The sequence below is a fragment of the Citrus sinensis genome, chromosome 4, assembly GCF_022201045.2.
Source record: "Citrus sinensis cultivar Valencia sweet orange chromosome 4, DVS_A1.0, whole genome shotgun sequence".
Taxonomy (NCBI): Eukaryota; Viridiplantae; Streptophyta; class Magnoliopsida; order Sapindales; family Rutaceae; genus Citrus; species Citrus sinensis.
Window position 1 is genome coordinate 6712702 of NC_068559.1, and position 18917 is coordinate 6731618.

General features: G+C 39.8%; 1 protein-coding gene across 1 annotated transcript; it reads left to right on the forward strand.

Moving 5' to 3' along the window:
- Nucleotides 1–16368: 16368 nt before the first annotated feature.
- On the forward strand, nt 16369–17544 carry LOC127901828 (uncharacterized). The gene is made up of 2 exons (XM_052439834.1): nt 16369–16996; nt 17099–17544. The coding sequence occupies exons 1-2, from the start codon at nt 16369–16371 to the stop codon at nt 17542–17544; spliced, it is 1074 nt and encodes a 357-aa protein (XP_052295794.1).
- The last annotated feature ends 1373 nt before the right edge of the window (nt 17545–18917 follow it).

An 18917-nucleotide genomic window follows, 5' to 3' on the forward strand; every position in this document is an offset into this window, starting at 1 on the left:
CATGTGGGAAGATGCCAAGAATATGGTACGAAGCTGTGACAAATGCCAAATGTTCGCCAGGGTACCCCACCTACCCCCAGAGAAGCTAACCGTTATATCTTCCCCTTGGCCCTTCGCTATATGGGGAGTGGACCTCATTGGCCCGTTACCTACCGGGAAGGGGCAAACAAAACATGCAATCGTGGCGGTAGATTATTTCACAAAGTGGGCAGAAGCGAAGCCACTAACAAGCATCACAGAAAGGAAAACCACGGAATTCATTTGGAAGAACCTCATTTGCAGATTTGGGATCCCCTATGCAATTGTTAGTGATAACGGCAAGCAATTCGATAATGAAAAATTTCGAAGTTTTTGTTCGGAGCTTGGGATAGCCAACCAATTTGCTACACCTGCCCATCCCCAATCTAATAGGCAAGTCGAAGCCGTTAACAAGATTATCAAAGGTATCCTGAAGAAGAAGCTAGAAGAGAGAAATGGAGCATGGGCAGACGAGCTACGTGGGGTTCTGTGGGCCTACCGGACTACTCAAAACACTTCCACCTGGGAGACCCTTTTTTCCCTCGCATTCGGTGTTGACGCAGTGATTCCAACGGAAATTGGGATACCCTCTCACAGAGTTGAATACTTTGATGAGGCCGAGAACACCTCCTTGATTGCTTCCAACCTTGATTTGGTGGCCGAAAAAAGGGCTAGAACAGAATTGAGGACAACCATATATCAGCATCGCATTTTGGGTCTATATGAAAAAAGGGTACGCCCTCGATCCTTCAAGAAATGAGACTTGGTCTTGAGAAGGGTAACTCAGAACATTATGGTACCCTGCGAAGGCACTTTTGGGGTAAATTGGGAAGGACCTTACCGCATCGACAAACCCGTTAGGTCAGGTGCATACAGGCTACTCCACATGGATGAGACAATCGTGAGGCACCCCTGGAATGCTGCAATGCTACGGAAATATTAGTAAAGGACAGTGTCTTAATCTTTAGTATGTTGCTGCTATTTCCTTTCTTTAATATTTTTGTGTGGTATGCCAAATGGGGTACCCCAAACGCCCTATGTGAAATGCAAGTAACGCAACCCAAGAGGGGGGGTGAATTGGGTTTTTAAAAATAATGCAATACGATTCGCACAATAAATCAATCTAACGCCTTAATGAAATAGAGAACAATAAATTCAAATAAGCGTAAAAATAAAAGAGCAAGGGAAGAGAAAAACAAACACGTGTATTTTACGTGGTTCGGCAATCCCTGCCTACGTCCACATCTCTAAGCCAACCTAGCTCGAGGATTTCACTATCCAAGCCTCCCAAGGCTTCAAGTTTTTACAATTGACTTCCAAGGTGTCAATGAACCTTTACAACTAAGAGATTATCTCCCTAATCTCTTCACCCCAAGTGTTTCCCACACTTACACACTCACAATTTGATAAGAAATGAAAATTACAACAAAAACTCTCTTTAAGAGTGGATATGCAACTAATAGCTCAATAATGATTCAATTAATGATGATTTGCATTTTGGAAGCTCAATATATGTTGTATGATCTTATATTTGCTTGCATTGATCCTTAGAATGAAGTTTGAGTTGAGTTTTTATAGTGAAAGCCCAAAAATTAGCCGTTATAGGTAAATTCCCGCGCCCAAGCGGTTAGCCACTTGATTATCCGGCTAGCCGCTTAGGAACAGTGATATTATCGTTATTTTTGAATTTTACTACAGTAACACTGTTAACTGAAATTATACTTTGGCGCAAAACTTTCTATAATTATACTATAGCCCAAAACGTCATAAAACTTTACAAATAGGTCCAATTTCAGAACTTCCTAAGAATAGTTGTTTTTCCCAAACTTTCTGAAATTATGATATGGCCCCAAAGATTTTATTATTTCGCACAAAGGTCATTTTCCCCATATTTTTCAAAGTTCTCAAAACCTTTTGACTTTAGACCAAAATATTCATAAATTATAGTATGACCCAAAACATTTCAAATGTTTGTAAAAACGTCCAACTCTGAAATTTAATACTTATTAAAATCAAAGATTTCAAATCTTAGCATTTAAGTCCAAATTACTTAAATCCACAAAATACTTTACTTTATAAAAATAAAACCTTTTAGTTTATGAAAAGTATTTAATTAAATTAATCTCTTGACCTTCTCAAATGCTAAATCATGCATTAATTAAATCATACCAGTTTTACAAGAATTTATCGCACTAATTTGTTCGTTGAGCTCTAAACTATATTCTTGATGTCGTCGTTGTCCGTTGAGTTTCTTCAATCTTGATTTCACTTGATTCACTTGCATAAATATTGTCCTTAAAAAACTAGTGAAAATGTGAAATATAATATTTATTAAATTACTTAATACACATGTTTGTTATCATCAAAATTACATTATGTATAGCCTTTTAGGCTAACAATCTCCCCCTTTTTGATGATGACAAACATCTCATGTATTTTGACATTAAACTCCCCCTCAATACATGGCATACATGACTTCAACTTATAAATCAAATTCAAAACAAAAACTCCCCTTGAATATTTGATTTAGATAATTTGAAAGCTCCCCCTTAATATTTTAAAACCATGCATAAATACTTGAAATACAAAATATGTATTACATGTCTTCATATTCAAAATTCAAAATAATATTCAAAATTCAAAATACATGACTTCTCCCCCTTCATCATCAAAATTACTAGAAATGTATGCTAAGACTGAAAAATTTAACCAAAATGACATTATCAAAAACTTATCATATTTATTTTCCACTGTAAAAAATAGACATATGCAATTTGAAACAAGATCACCAAAAATAATTCAATGAAGATATTACCAATTTTGGGCGAGCAAAATTTTCGGCGGAGTCTCCCCTTAAAAATGAACAAATCCTCAAATACACAATGTGGTTAAAAAAACTTCCATATAAGCTTAAACAAGTAACACAAACCAACAACTCCACCAAGTCATCAAGCAACACATAAAAATTAAGCATATAATTAACCAAAGAGTTATAATATTATAGGAATCCGAAAACATTATTCAAATATAACATATCTGAAGATCAAATAACAAACATCCTTAATCCACAAATTAAAAACAACATATCCAAATATCAAATAACAAGATGTCATCTGGAAATGAAAAAACAACAATGCATGAAGAAATGTAGTGTAGAGTGACAAATAAAAAAAATAAAATAAAATAGAGTGCTAAGGAGATGGTGGATGTAATGAAGAGGATGGTGGTGGAAATCCAAGAGCTGCAAAAAGTTGATGCTGGCCATCAAGAAGCTGTTGTTGTTGAGCAAAGAGACGCTCTCGCTCGGAAATGGACTGAAGTTGAAAAGCTTCAAGCATAGACTGAAGTTTGTCTTGCCGCTCAGAAAGTGAATCCACTTTAGTTAACAGCTGCTGCAACGGATCCTTAGAGGCAGCTGAAGTAGAGTGGGAAGGGCCCTCGGAAGGTGGAGGATGTGAGAGATATGGAGCACTAAGATCGGGAAACAAGTGTGGGAGACGGACATCTTTAAAGAAACGATGATCTCTAGGAGCAATGTCCCCAACCATTTTGTTTCTGTTATCTTTACGCCATTGATCATCGCTCCAATAATAACCCAAATTAGCAATTGATTCATCGCCTAATTCCCTTGAATTCAAGGAGATTGGCTCGGTTATAGGGACACGGAAATACTCTAGAATTCGGGTAATAATGCTAGCATATGGAAGGGATCTTTTGGCTAAGTTGGGAGTACTAAGCATGTGATGAAGGATAATATACCCAATATTTAGCACCCTCTCCTCTAGAATGCAGTCCAAAATGGCTACATCTAAACGACTAACTTCATCCGCATGACCGGCCCTAGGAGTAATCACATGATGAAGAACATAATGAAGGATTCGAGTTTGAAGAGGTAAGGCTTGAGATTTCAAAGGTGAGTTACAGAACGCAGTGGACAAATCACGCCGTCGACAAATTTTTCGAACGGCATTTTCAAGGGAAAACCAAGGTTGTTTGATTTTGGCTCTAGCACTATATATTTCCAATCCCTCATTTGGAGTGCCAAGGATAGAATTTAGCAAAGCAACATCAAATTCAATGTGAACTCTCCCAACATTAGTAACAATTCTATTCGATAATTCTGTATCCATATTCAAATAGAAAACCTTGACTAAATTTTCATAGTAAGGATCATTAACGACCAACACATTCTTCCATCCCATAGCAATAAGTAAATATTTAAGAGATTTATCACAAATTTCTAAATTCTCCATATTACTGAGATTGACAAAATAAGGAGTAATGACCGAGCTTGTCTTGAAATTGTCGAGAAAATGTTTTCGAAGTTGGAGTCGTGGAAAATGAATCAACATAAAGTCCGAATAATCTCCATGATCATCCTTACGCTTCTTGGCCACGTGTTTTCCCTTGGACTTGTCACCACCCGCCATTGTTGGAAGAAAAAAAGAGCTTAAAAATGCAATTTCGGGTTTAACAAAAATTGAGTGAAATGGATTTGTTTGAGGCAAGAAAATTAATCCTAGAGATGAATGAAGCTAATTTATGATGTAGAGTGAATTAAAAATGGGCTAAAGGAAGCTTGAAAATGAAGAGAGAGAAACGGGTAGAGTGAGAATTTTTGATTTTGGGTTTTATGTGGAGAGTTGATGAAATGTTGTTTTGAGAGTGAAAATTGAAGGAGTAATGGTTGAATAATGAGTTGGATGATTGATTTTAACAAGAAAATGAGTGAAAGATGAAGAAATTTGAGAAAAAAAATGGAGAATACTATTCACGCGTGAATGGAATGAGGATGGAATGATGAAGAACAAGTGAAGAAATCATGATAGAGAAGGGTTTAATGAAGATGAAATGCATGGGTATTAGTTTGAATGGTTGATTTGGGCATGAAAATGGATGAAAAAAGAAGAAAATGGAAGTGAAAATGGATGGGTTGCTCACGGTTTTGAGTGAAAGAGAGAGCATGTGCAGAAAATTAACAAAGGAAGAAGAAGAAGCAAAAAAAATATGCCCAACCTGTGACCCAAGCGGCTAGCCGCTTGCTCTCGGGTTGGGGACAGTTTCCAAGCGGCTAGCCGCTTGGAACAGGTGGCTAGCTGCCTGGTTGCTGTCCAGCTACACTCAAGTTGATTTCCGGCTAATTTCGATCAATTCCGTGACCATTTTGTGACCCCGAAACATCTCCAGACCCAATTTAATGCATGATTCATGATTTTAAACATCTAAAAGATGATTAATTCAAACAAATAATCCATCCAACAATCATATATTCATGAAGCACATAAGCATTCAAAAATTAATAAATCAAACACCACATATATCTAACTTGCTCAAACACTTCATAAACATTAATAATCATCAAGCAAACGATTTTAATAGATTCAATAACATAAATAGAGATGTTAATGCGAAAATTTCATCATCCCAAGTTCATGCCGAATTTTTAAAAATTGTGCTTCGCAAAGGGGTTTTGTAAAAATATCGGCAAGTTGTTTTTCCGTAGAGATAAATTCTAATGCAATATCACCTTTTTGAACATGATCTCTCAAGAAATGATGCCTAATCTCTATATACTTGGTTCTAGAATGCTGAATGGGATTCTTTGAAAGATTTATGGGGCTAGTATTATCATACTTGATAGGAATTTGTTCAAGATTAATACCTTAGTCTCTAAGTGTTTGTTTCATCCAAAGTGCTTGTGCACAACAACTACCTGCGGCAATATATTCCGCCTCAGTAGTTGAGAGTGCCACCGAATTTTGTTTCTTACTAAACCATGAAACAAGTGAATGACCAAGAAAATGGCAAGTTCCACTAGTACTCTTCCTATCGACCTTGTGACCAGGAAAATCGGCATCTGAATAATAAGTTAAATCTTGCACACAAACATACACTAAACATGATATTGGGTCTACTTGCGGTTAAGTAAAGTAAGGATCCAATCATACCTCGATACTTTTTAATATCAACCTCTTTATCTTTTTCATCTTTATCAAGCTTGATTGTTGTACTCATTGGAGTATTCTTGGTATTTGATTCATCAATACCAAATCTCTTGAGCAAGTCTTTGACGTACTTAGCTTGGTTGATGAAGATCCCCTCATTGTTTTGTTTGATTTGAAGTCCAAGAAAATACTTCAATTCTCCCATCATGCTCACATGTGTTTCTAAGTGATGATCTAGTTGTGATACCTCTTGAAGGATCACCTTATATTAAATCCTTAGGATGAGAGAAAACATACATCCACTCCTTGGGGAGTGTTTGAGAACTACCTTCTTGTTGCTCCAGCTCCATATTTGTTTGTTCTTCTTGTCTATCCTCTTGATTTTCTTGTGGTGCATGCTCTTGAATCTCTTTTGATGATTCTTCTTGTAACTCTCCATCTGTATCATCATTAACAACTCATTTCTCCGTAGAGGAGGGGTTAGATTCATCAAACGTAACATGCATGGATTCTTCCACAACTAAAATTCTTTTATTATAAACTCTATAAGTTTTGCTTGAGTTTGAATACCCGAGAAAGATGCCAACATCAGATTTTGGATCAAATTTACCAAGATTATCTTTTGTGTTTAAAATAAAACATTTGCATCCAAAAACTTTGAAATAACCAATATTGGGTTTTCTATCTTTCCAAAGCTCATAGGGAGTTTTATTAAGATGAGGTCTAATCAACACTCGATTTAAAACATAACAAGCAGTGTTGACGGCTTCGGCCCAAAAATATTTTGGTAATGCATTTTCATTTAACATGGTCCTAGCCATTTCTTGAATAGACCTATTCTTTCTCTCAACAACTCTATTTTGTTGTGGAGTCCTAAGTGATGAAAATTGATGCTCAATGCCAAAATCATTACAAAAATTTTCAAATGCACGATTTTCAAACTCTCCACCATGATCACTTCTAATACAAGTAATAGAATAACCCTTTTCATTTTGAACCTTTTTACAGAAAATTCTAAATGCATCAATGGCATCAACCTTATTAGCTAAGAATAATACCCATGTGTATCTAGAATAATCATCTATAATTACAAATGCATAAAATTTACCGCTTAAACTAGCATATCTAGAGGGTCCAAACAAATCTATGTGAAGTAATTGAAGAGGTTTTAAAGTAAAGATATGATTCTTGTTTTTGAAAGAGGTTTTGATTTGTTTTCCAAATTGACATGCTTTACAAATTCTATCCTTTTGAAAACCAATTTTTGGAAGACCTTTAACTAAATCGTTTTTCGAAATTTTTGAAATTAAATCTATGCTTGCATGTCCTAGTCTTTTATGTCATAACCAACCATCATCATGCAATGCCGAAAAACATTTATCATGAGTAGATGCACATTCTATATCAATCATGTAAACATTGCCACATCTATTTCCCATAAACAAAATTTTCTCATCACATGCATTCTCAATAACACATCTTGATTTATCAAAAACAACTTTATAACATTTGTCACATAGTTGACTAATGCTAATCAAATTGTGTTTCAAATTTTCAACCAAACACACATTTTCAATTAGAGTTGAAGAAATTTTACCAATATTTCCAATTCCGAGAATTTTTCCTTTTGAGTTATCTCCAAATGATACATTTCCACCATTTTCGATTTTGGTGAAACTTGAGAATCATGCATAGTTTCCGGTCATATGCCTAGAACATCTGCTATCCAAGTACCATTTATTTTTCTTTTTCTTCAAGCCCTGCAAAGAAAATCTTATGTCTTAGGTACCCAAACCTTTTTAGGTCATTGATTGTTAGCAACGGTTCCTTTTGGAACCCACACACATTTGACACCATTATATGCATTCCTTTTTACGGGACATCTATATTTCATGTGACCATTTTGATTACAATAATTCTTATAATACTTTTGCTTCAAGTTAGGCTTATACCCAAGTCCTCCTTTATCAAAAACACATTTTTGGGAGTTAAGCATGTTATCCAACATCTTTTGCCCATTTGTAAATTTTAGAACAACATTACTAAGTTCAATATTCTTTTTCTTGAGCATTTTATTTTTCTTTTTCAAATCATCTACATGTGACTCTAAATGCTCATGTGAAGTGCTAGATTTTTCATTTGATAATGCAACTCTATTATGCAAGGTTTTATTCTCTAATTCTAATCCTTTAATCTTCTCATTCAATGACTTATTGCATTTTTGCATGGCATCCTTTTCATTTGTAGATTCTAGCAATTTCTTTTTAAGGCATGCATTCTTTTTACCAATTTTCATCAACTCATCATGCATTTTTTTAAAAGCATCATACAATTCATCATAGGTTGGATCACTTACCTCATTGAGATCATCATCATCTCCTAGTGCCATAACTGCTAGGTTTGATACTTCTTGCGACTCATCTTCGTCACTTGAATCTTCATCGCTATCATCCCAAGTAGCAACCATAGCTTTCTTCTTGAGTTTGTTGAGAAGTGGGCATTCCGATCTTATATGGCCGGGCTTCTTGCATTCATAGCATATGATTACCTCTTTCTTCTCCTTTTGGTTTTTGAAATTTCTGAATTTTCTTCGGTCACCGGTTTTCTTGAAAATTTTTTTGAACCTCCTTGCTAGCATAGCCAACTCCTCATCATCCGGCTCACTTTCCTCGTCACTCTCATATTTGGTGACTTTGAGAGCAATGGTTTTCTTCCTTTCCTCATTTCCTCTTTCAGCTGCCAAATCTTCCTCATAAGAAATAAGAGAACCAATTAAATTATCAATAGGTAAGATATTCAAATTTTTAGCTTCCTCAATGGCAGTCCTTTTTTGTCTCCATTCTTTAGGTAACGACCTAATGATTTTCTTAACTTTCTCGCTATTTGAAAAGGTCTTTCCCAGGGCTCTTAGAGTGTTTACTATGTCCGTAAATCTAGTATACATAGAATGCACACTCTCATTTTGTTCCATTTAGAACAATTCATATTGCCGAGTGTACCTACTAATTTTAGACTCTTTCACTTGATTCGTGTCTTCATAAATAACTTCAAGTTTGTACCAAATTTCATTACCACTTTCACAACTAGACACTCTATGAAACTCTTTCTTATCGAGTGCACAAAACAAGGCATTCATGGCTTTGGAATTTAGAGAAGTTTTTCTCTTTTCCAATTCATTCCATTCACGTGAAGGTTTGGAATGTCTTCCCCAATTTCATTTTTAGTCAAAGGCATAAATGGACCATCACATACAACTTCCCAAATTTCATAATCTAATGCTTGTAAATAAATTCTCATCCTAGTTTTTCAATACAGGTAGTCATTTCCGTCAAAGAACGGTGGCCTAGTTGTGGATTGTCCTTCTCTAAAGGTTGAATCATTTTGGGTTGCCATGGATCTTTTAATCATTCTGGGTTGCAATCCCCGCCTACGTCCACGCCTCCAAGCCAACCAAGCTCGATGATTTCACTATCCAAGCCTCCCAAGGCTTCAAGTTTTTACAATTGACTTCAAAGGTGTCAATGAACCTTTACAACCAAGAGATTATCTCCCTAATCTCTTCATCTGAAGTGTTTCCCACACTTACACACTCACAATTTGATAAGAAATGAAAATTACAACAAAAACTCTCTTTAAGAGTGGATATGCAACTAATAGCTCAATAATGATTCAATCAATGATGATTTGCGTTTTGGAAGCTCAATATATGTTGTATGATCTTATATTTACTTGCATTGATCCTTAGAATGAAGTTTGAGTTGAGTTTTTATAGTGAAAGCCCAAAAACTAGCTGTTATAGGTAAATTCCCGTGCCCAAGCGGTTAGCCTCTTGATTATCCGGCTAGCCGCTCAGGAACAGTGATATTACCGTTATTTTTGAATTTTGCTACAGTAATATTGTTAACTAAAATTACACTTTGGCCTAAAACTTTCTATAATTATACTATGGCCCAAAACATCATAAAACTTTACAAATAGGTCCAATTTCAGAACTTCTTAAAAATAGTTGTCTTTCCCAAACTTTCTAAAATTATGATACGGCCCCAAAGATTTTATTATTTCGCATAAAGGTCCTTTTACCCATATTTTTTAAAGTTCTCAAAATCTTTCACTTTAGTCCAAAATATTCATAAATTATAGTATGGCCCAAAACATTTTAAATGTTTGTAAAAACGTCCAACTCTGAAATTTAATACTTATTAAAATCAAAGATTTCAAATCTTAGCATTTAAGTCCAAATTACTTAAATCCACAAAATACTTTACTTTATAAAAATAAAACCTTTTAGTTTATTAAAAGTATTTAATTAAATTAATCTCTTGAGCTTCTCAAATGCTAAATCATGCATCAATTAAATCATACCAGCTTTACAAGAATTTATCGCACTAATTTGTTCGTTGAGCTCTAAATTATATACTTGATGTCGCCGTTGTCCGTTAAGTGTCTTCAATCTTGATTTCACTTGATTCACTTGTATAAATATTATACTGAAAAAACTAGTGAAAATGTGAAATACAATATTTATTAAATTACTTAATACACATGTTTGTTATCATCAAAATTACATTATGTATAGCATTTTAGGCTAACACTATGTTGGTCAGTTGCAACTTTAGAGTTTATTTAATTTTCAAATGAAAAGGATAGGAGGTCTTGCGGTCTCCCGTTCTCCTCAGGGTAACAAACCTAAGTGATGTGTTGATCAACGCTTTCGTTATCTATAAATGCATTTTCTTTCTCAACAAATATGATGTGGGTTCTTTCTTTATTTTTCGCCACTTCGATCTTAGAATGCGGATTATATTCATTTATCGCCATTAATATACCCTCGCATCTGGTTATATGCAATTCTCACCATACGCTTGTCAATTATGACTAACCTATCACAGGACCAGCCATGGTACCTAATATGTCTATATCGTGACGATCTATGCAAAGCCAAGATGGGCAACGGAGTGAACAGCCTAGGGGTAGCCTTTCTGCGGAAGCATGACAAAACTACCTAAACAAAGAGAGGGAGGGTCAAAGAGGACCCGAGGGTGGAGTAAAACCGGCATACCCTAGTGCCACGAGGTTCAGCTTAGGTATGAGTACACCCACACCTTCGTCCTCTTACTTGAGCAAAGTAGGGGGTAAGCTATTCAAAAAATTTAGAGGGAACTTCAAAAGAATAAGAAATTGATTGGTTGGACCAATTGCGCACTTTCAATTTTTGATCGAGATGCCGCGAGGATGTTTTGATTACTTATTTGTGGGAAATTCACCATAGTTGTAGAGAAAGGCATGCACCGAATTCGACGATCTATATAAACCAGCAGGCACCTGAGGTCGAATATTTGTTAAGGTACCGAGGGTACCCCATTTTAAAAAAGAAAAAAAAAGAAAAATGAGAGGTACCCTGAAAATTTGCAAGATAACAGTTTAGCCAAGCATTCATTTGCATAATAACAAGAATGCAAAGTACGAGAGGGCTTGGTGGCATGGTATCATAACAAAAGAGAAGTCCCAATAATACAAAATATCCCAAGAAACCAAAAAGAAAGAAACAAGTTCCAAATAGCAAAATGTGGATAGATCCAAAAAACAAGAGCACAGTGAAAAGGCTACACCAAGGATGGAACGCCATCCCCACCATCCGTCTCCAGAGGGCGATCAGCAGAGGACTCTGAGGTACCCAGAATATGAGCAGCCGAAGTAGGGGCATTTGAGGCGGGCAACGGCTGAAGCGCGCGGGGTACCCTAGGCGACTCGGAAGGGGTACCCGACCGTGCATGGGAAAACTTCTTCCTCTCCGCAATCGTCTTCAGAATCGTGGCCTTGTTAACGAATTTATGCACACGGGGTACCTCCAATTCCGGATCCACGCTCCACACCTCCGTCATGATAAGTGATAACGCATCCTCCGCCATCGTCTTTTGTCGGGATAACAGATCCTCGTTTGTGGCCTTCAACTCATCGCAGTCCTTCTCCATTCGAGCTTTCTCTCCCGATAGGCCAGTAATGCGTTCTTGCAAAGTTTTGACTTCTCGAGCAAGCTGATCCTCGCGAGACTGACGACTTTAGAGCTCACCCCTTAACTTGTCGACCTCTGATTGGGCAGCAACAAGGGAGTCGAGGTCTAGAAGGCAATAGCTAAGGAGAAAAGATGCCTGCAGGTCATAGAAGACATGTCAAATATATGTGTATGGCAATAGGATTAAATAAGTAAAAAATGAAGGGTACACCCGGGGTACCCCGGGAAAGCCTACCTCTTGGGTAGCCTTGAGTGCTTGACCATAGCGCTGGCTCAAACTCATCTTGTCTGTCTCTTCAGCGACCTCAGAGGTAACATTTTCGGCAGAATAGTAGAAACAGCGAGCCAAGTGCGAAACCTCCTTGTTGGAAGAGGTCAATGTGGAGAGCAATCCCGTCAGACTTCGGACACTCAGGTCGTTCATCCATATGGGGTACTCTAAGCTGGACAGAGGGAGGAATATTGTATTTGGCTCTAATTTGTTCTAAGTCCCCCAAAGTAGCTCTCCTAGTGCCTAGGGAATAAAGGTTGCCAGATTTTAAAGGTGTGGCAGAGGGAGACTTGGGAGGCTGGCCTGAGGAACGAGCTGGAACCTTGGGCTTGGATGACCTACCTTTTTTTTAGGATGAGGGGTCGGCCGTTTACTGGGAAAGCGTGGGATGACACGAGGAGTACTCCTAGGGGGAGGGAGCTCAGAGTGAGAGTTACAACTCCCAGAGGTACTAGGGGGAGATCTATCCCCCTCGCTAATGGAGATGTGGGAAGGAGAACCCGCAGGAGGGCTGTCAACCCTACTAGCCCCAACTGCATGACGCTTCCTCACTAGCCCCAACTGCATGACGCTTCCTCACTAGCCCCGTATGTTTCTTGCCCATTTACTTTCCCCCAATAACATAACCATGAAGCCACAATTCCCCCAACAATATTTTCATACCATACACCACCCACCATACATCAACCATCAAATGCAAACACCAACAAAAAAAAAAAAACAAACAAACAAATTTTTCTCAGAGTATGCAAAATAGTGTCTTGTAAATGCGCCAAAGGAGGAGAAACGAGGAAGGATACCTGTGATTTACCAACTTGACAGATCGGGATTGGTAATCGTGAGGAGATAAAGCTGCAGGCAACTAAAAACAGTAAGTAAGAATATGCAAATATAAAACCCAGTGATGTGAAGAACGAAGAAGCTGCAAATTTATTTTATTTATTCAAGCACAAATGAAATTAGCCAATTTATTTTATTTATAAATATAAAAAAAATAATAATAATGAAGAACGAAGAAGCTGCAGCAACCGACATCGGCTGTCATGGCTGCAACCACCAAGAACCGACGCCGGAGATCGCGAGAAGGAAGCTGGAAACCACCAAGGGAGAACGCTGCCGAAAATTAAAAAAAAAAAGAAAAGAGAATAAAGAACGGAGAAGACAACACGGATGGGGGGGACTGCAGCCATTGAAACGACGCCAGCTGCAGCGACTGCAGCCACCGAATCGATGCCGACTGCTGCGGCTGCAGCCACCAAACCGACGCCGGAAATCGCCAAGGAAAACGCCGGCCAAAACAAAAGAGAAAAAGAAAAGAGAGAAGAAAATGAGAAAGAAGAGAGAAAAAGCAAGGATAAAATGAAGACACAATGGTGGGGGGTTACCGTGTCTGCCGCCGGGTCGGATCTCGCCGTGAGCTACCGAAAAACCGCCTTGAACCAACCAGATCTGGAGCCAAAACCGCCGCTGCAGCAACTGAGACCCACGCCAGAAACCACGAGATGAGATCGTCGGCCGAGAGAGGGAAAGAAAGAAGAAGAAGAAAGAAAAGAGAAGAGAGAAAACACGGGAAGAAGAATGAAATAAAAAAAAAGGGAAGTGAAGAGATAGAATATGCCTAGGGAAGATGACCAGGCTAAAAAAAAAGAGTAAAGAAGAAATTTTTACCTGTGAGAAATTTTAAAAGAAGAAGGCCATTGGAGATAATAAACTTTTGGAAGATCGTTTGGGGATTTTCAAAATAAATGAGAGGAAATTGACATTCACGTCAGGGATTTTTAATTCAACCTGACAGAACACACTGCACAAGAAAGGAGGTAAGGGATGTTTGTGTGAGATTGATATTTTTAAAATTCAAATTGTGTCAAAAGGCTGCCATTTCCCATGAAAACATGGGAGAGACATAAAGACAACTGTTCGTACTTATCAGCAGTTGAGTAAAAAAAAAAAAAGGTGGCGGGAAACGGAAAAGACAAAGAGAAGATTTTTTAGCTCGACAGTACACAAAGTTTAGTCAAGGGAAGAAACTAAGCAAGGTATCCCCGGTCCAGACACATCACCACGTGTCACTCATACAATGAGTTTCTTTTACCTCAATTTATTAGAGGTACCCCATGCAAATAGAGGTACCCCGCACAATTAGGGGTACTCCAAATAAATTGAGGTACCTCACGTAACTCGAGGTACTCGGCAGATCAGATGCAAGAGAATCCTTCGAAAATATCCGCCGTGAGAAACGTCTCCATCTTTGAAAAGATATTATTCGATTTTGTCAGAATTAGGAATCAAGAACGTCGTACCAAAAAGGGGGGACAGCCGCCTGCTACCTCTGCAAAAAGTGAAGGACACTGTCCCAAGGACAGTGGTCCTCAGCCGCCTACCCGACAGCTACTGCAGGTACCCTGGACCACTCTCCAGCGTGCGCCACGTTTCCAAAGGATGAGATACGCCGCGAACATGCACATAACGGCCCAGCTCTCTTTACCATAAAAACTTGAGTTTGCTAAATTGAGTGTCAGAGTGTGAATACCGGGGTACCCCAGCTTCACCTCTAACCTCTATTTCACTGTTTTGCAGGCCTGAAGCTTATTTTGAAGGACATCTCTCTTGGTTCTGTCGTTTCACCATTGTTACCACTCTCTCTCCCCTTCTCACTTCCCCCGAATTTCAGATACACCACACCGCGCACAACAAACTAGTGAGGTACCCCGTCTCCCCTAAAAATACAAATTCATTGTTCAAGATAGATTTTAGCTTTTCCTACCCCAAAATCTGTTGAAAACAATTGGCGCCGTCTGTGGGGAGGCGCACAAAAAGCCTCCACCACGTTTACCAAACTAGTTGTGTGTACTCCAATACATGGCACCCGACGTACCTCCCGAAGGTTTAATGGCGGATCTTACAAGGATGAGGGATGACGCCAGCAGTGAAGGTAGTGATCCCGCAAGAAGGGTAGCTCGCATCAGCAAGGGCAAGGGTATCAAGCAATCGACGTGTGTTCGCCAAGATGAGAAACCTATTTCTCACAAACGTTTCGAGGATCTTGCCCACGCAATACTTAGGGCGGTTGGATCTCGGGCACCCAAAAGTTCACTTCCACCAGTGACGCTAGATGCTCCACCACCTCAAACGGACGACCAAGCTATGGTCAGAAGAGAGGTACCCGAGACCAGCAAGCCAAAGCATAGGCCATCGAGTACCCGTTCTAAGTTTCAAACTGTGGGCTCCCGAGACAACCGTTCCACCGCCTCTTGCAATTCTCGCAGCAGCTAGGGTACGAGGCGTGCAAAGCGTACCCACGAGGATCTCCGTGAGAAGTTAAATGCCAAAAAAGCTTCTCAAATGGCGGCGACATCATCGGGTACCCCTCGAACTTGTGTAAAAATGGAGAACCTGGAAGCCCAAGTGAAGCTCCTCTCCGAGAAGTAAAACATCACAACTGCTCCAACGCCAATGACCTACCAATCGCCATTCACTATGGAGATTCGGACGACAACTCTCCCCGAGGCGTTCGCCATGCCTCAAATACCCCAATACTCGGGTACCACTGATCCCTCGGAGCATGCTGAGCTATACCGCGACCAAATGCTTATCAAGGGTGTAGATGAGAGCGCCATGTGTAGGATGTTTACACACACACTCACGAGGCGGTCGCCATGCCTCAGATACCCCAATACTCGGGTACCACTGATCCCTCGGAGCATGCTGAGCTATACCACAATCAAATGCTTATCAAGGGTGTAGATGAGAGCGCCATGTGTAGGATGTTTACACGCACACTCACGGGCCCCGCGAAGTCATGGTTTCGCTCTTTGAAAGCGGGTAGCATATTTTTCCTACACCAATTGTTATCCAAATTTACTAAAGAGTTTTCCTACGCTTCCACTCAAGATAGAGTAGCCTCCAAACTTGCCTTTATCAAGTAAGGGGAAGCCGAGCCTTTGGCGGAGTATGTAAGTCGTTTCCACCAAGAGGTGCTGCGAACCGGAGCATTTGGAAACCAATACACATTGACCCATTTTGAAAAACATTTACGGTTGGGCAAGTTATGTCGTTCTTTTCAAAAGAAGCGCCCACTTTCATATGGGGAAGCCCGTTCCCAGGCATTGCAGTAGGTGGAGATGGAAGAGAAATGCCAATTGATGCGCCAAGAAGATAAAGCCGATGTTACAAAGAACAAGGAGAAGCCTAAGAGGATGGAGGCCCTAATACCGCAGGTACCCCGAGCACGGAGCCCTCCACGGGCTGCCCCGCGGAGACGAGGGTATAACGCTCAGGGTACCCCGAGGGTACCCCAACCTCCAAGATCGCCACCACCGGATCCGCGAGAGCCACCACCGAGGCCTCGGTACAAATCTTACCATCCACTGAATCGATCCCTAAAGCAGATCTTCTACCATATTCGGGATAGTGGCCTCCTTCGTCCTCCTAAGCCAATGAAGAAGTACCCTAATATAAAGCATAGCCTGAAGTATTGTGAGTTCCATGAGGACTTCGGTCACAGCACAACCGAGTGTTTTACCTTGCGAGAGGAAATTGAATCTTTGATTCTTAGCGGGTACCTCAAAGAATTTGTTGTTGGCATGAGAGAAGCTCAGAAATCCGCGGAGCAAGATAAGGGCAAGCGGGTAGCTGATGGCAGTCCTGAACGAGAGGTACCCCTGGGACATAAGAAAGGCATATATGTCCAAATGATCATGGGCGGACCGACTTTAGCGGGCCAATCTAGGAGGGCTATCAAAGGCTATGGTAGATCGTTGTCGATAACCACCAATAATGGCAGAGAAGTCAACCTTAATGAATAGGGTGCACCGAAGGTACCCCACTATCCCCCGCCTATCCTTTTTATAGAAAAAGATGCGGAGGGTATCTCGTACCCCCATGACGATGCCTTAGTAATTACGTTGAAGGTTGCCACCGGTAAGGTAGCAAGAACTCTTGTAGATACTAGTAGCTCCGTTGACATCATTTTCAAAAGCGCCTTAGATCAAGTATTGATTGAGTCGCCAAAGATCACCCCCTATGCTACTCCTCTTATTGGGTTCGCCGGAGATATGGTTATACCAAAGGGCATCATTACGTTGCCCGTTACACTTGGTAAGGTACCTCACCGTGTTGTTCATATGATTGATTTTCTTATTGTAGATCACCCAGGTGCCTACAATATTATATTGGGTAGGCCGTTCTTAGTAGCAACTAAAGCGGTGGTATCCATGCACTACCTCGCCATGAAAGTCCCGGCCGCCCAAGAAGTTATCATTATTAAAGGGGACCAGCAATCTAATTACTATGCTTGACTTTCGGAGTATGTAAAATTGATGGGGTTTTGTTTATTTAGCTTACTGAGTGGTTTATCTTGTTTGGGGATAACTTGTTTAGCATGTATGGTGAAATGAAAGTATACGCAACTAAATTGCTCTAGTCGGCAATAACCTTCTAATATTGAGTGAGATCACCATGTGACAATGCTTTAATTGCATGGCATCTAAGATGCGATTTTGCTAGATTGTTTTTATGTAGGCAATACATTCTAGTGTTGGGCAACACCCTTCTAGTCTTCGAGCGACTTCACCAAGTGACAATGCTTTATTGGCAGGGCATCTAAAATTCCTGTTTGAGATGAAATAACACTTAAACGAAGCAAAAGCCATAACCCACATGTCAAAAGCATTAACAAAAAGAGACAGAGAAAGTTATCTCAAGGGAGCTTATTTTCTAAATACAAAACTGTATCAAAATCAATTTGTTGTACATGGATGCTATCAAAACATTTGTCACAGCAAGCGAAAAAGGAAAACATGAAGGGGTACCTCGGAAAAACCAGAGAATTGATGTCCCAATTTTGCGAGGTTAAGGTGGAAAGGGTACCCCAACTGGAGAACAGCGAAGCCGACACCCTGGCAAAAATGGTGTCCCTTAGTGCAGCTCAGTCAGCTGGCCCCATCACAACAGAATACATACCCTCCCCCAGCATTGATCTCCTAGAGCCGTTGGAAATAGGATCACTGTCTAACGAGGTACTTTGGATGGAGCCTATCATAAGGTACTTCAAGTACAGAGACCTCCCCTCAGATAAAAGCGAAGTAAGAAGACTAAAGTATAAAGCCGCGCGGTACTGCCTGATCCAGGATACCCTATACAGAAGAGAGTTCACTCTTCCTAACCTTAAATGCTTGGGAAGTGACGAGGCTGAGTGTGTCATGAGGGAGATACATGAGGGGATTTGTGGCAATCACTATGGAGCACAATCACTGGCGCAAAAAGCTCTCCATCAGAGGTACTACTGGCCTACCATGCGGGAAGATGCCAAGAATATGGTACGAAGCTGTGACAAATGCCAAAGGTTCGCCAGGGTACCCCACCTACCCCCAGAGAAGCTAACCGTTATACCTTTCCCTTGGCCCTTCGCTATATGGGGAGTGGACCTCATTGGCCGTTACTTACTGGGAAGGGGCAAGCAAAATATGCAATCATGGCGGTAGATTATTTCACAAAGTGGGCGGAAGCAGAGCCACTAACAAGCATCACAGAAAGAAAAACCACGGAATTCATTTGGAAGAACCTCATTGCAGATTTGGGATCCCCTATGCAATTGTTAGTGATAACGACAAGCAATTCGATATGAAAAATTTTGAAGTTTTTGTTCGAAGCTTGGGATAGCCAACCAATT

Coding starts and splice junctions, on each gene's coding strand:
- LOC127901828 (XM_052439834.1), top strand. CDS start 16,369: ATGGAAGAGAAATGCCAATTGATGCGCCAAGAAGATAAAGCCGATGTT. Junction 16,997..17,098: donor GAGGGCTATCAAAGGCTATG/GTAGATCGTTGT, acceptor TCCTTTTTATAG/AAAAAGATGCGGAGGGTATC.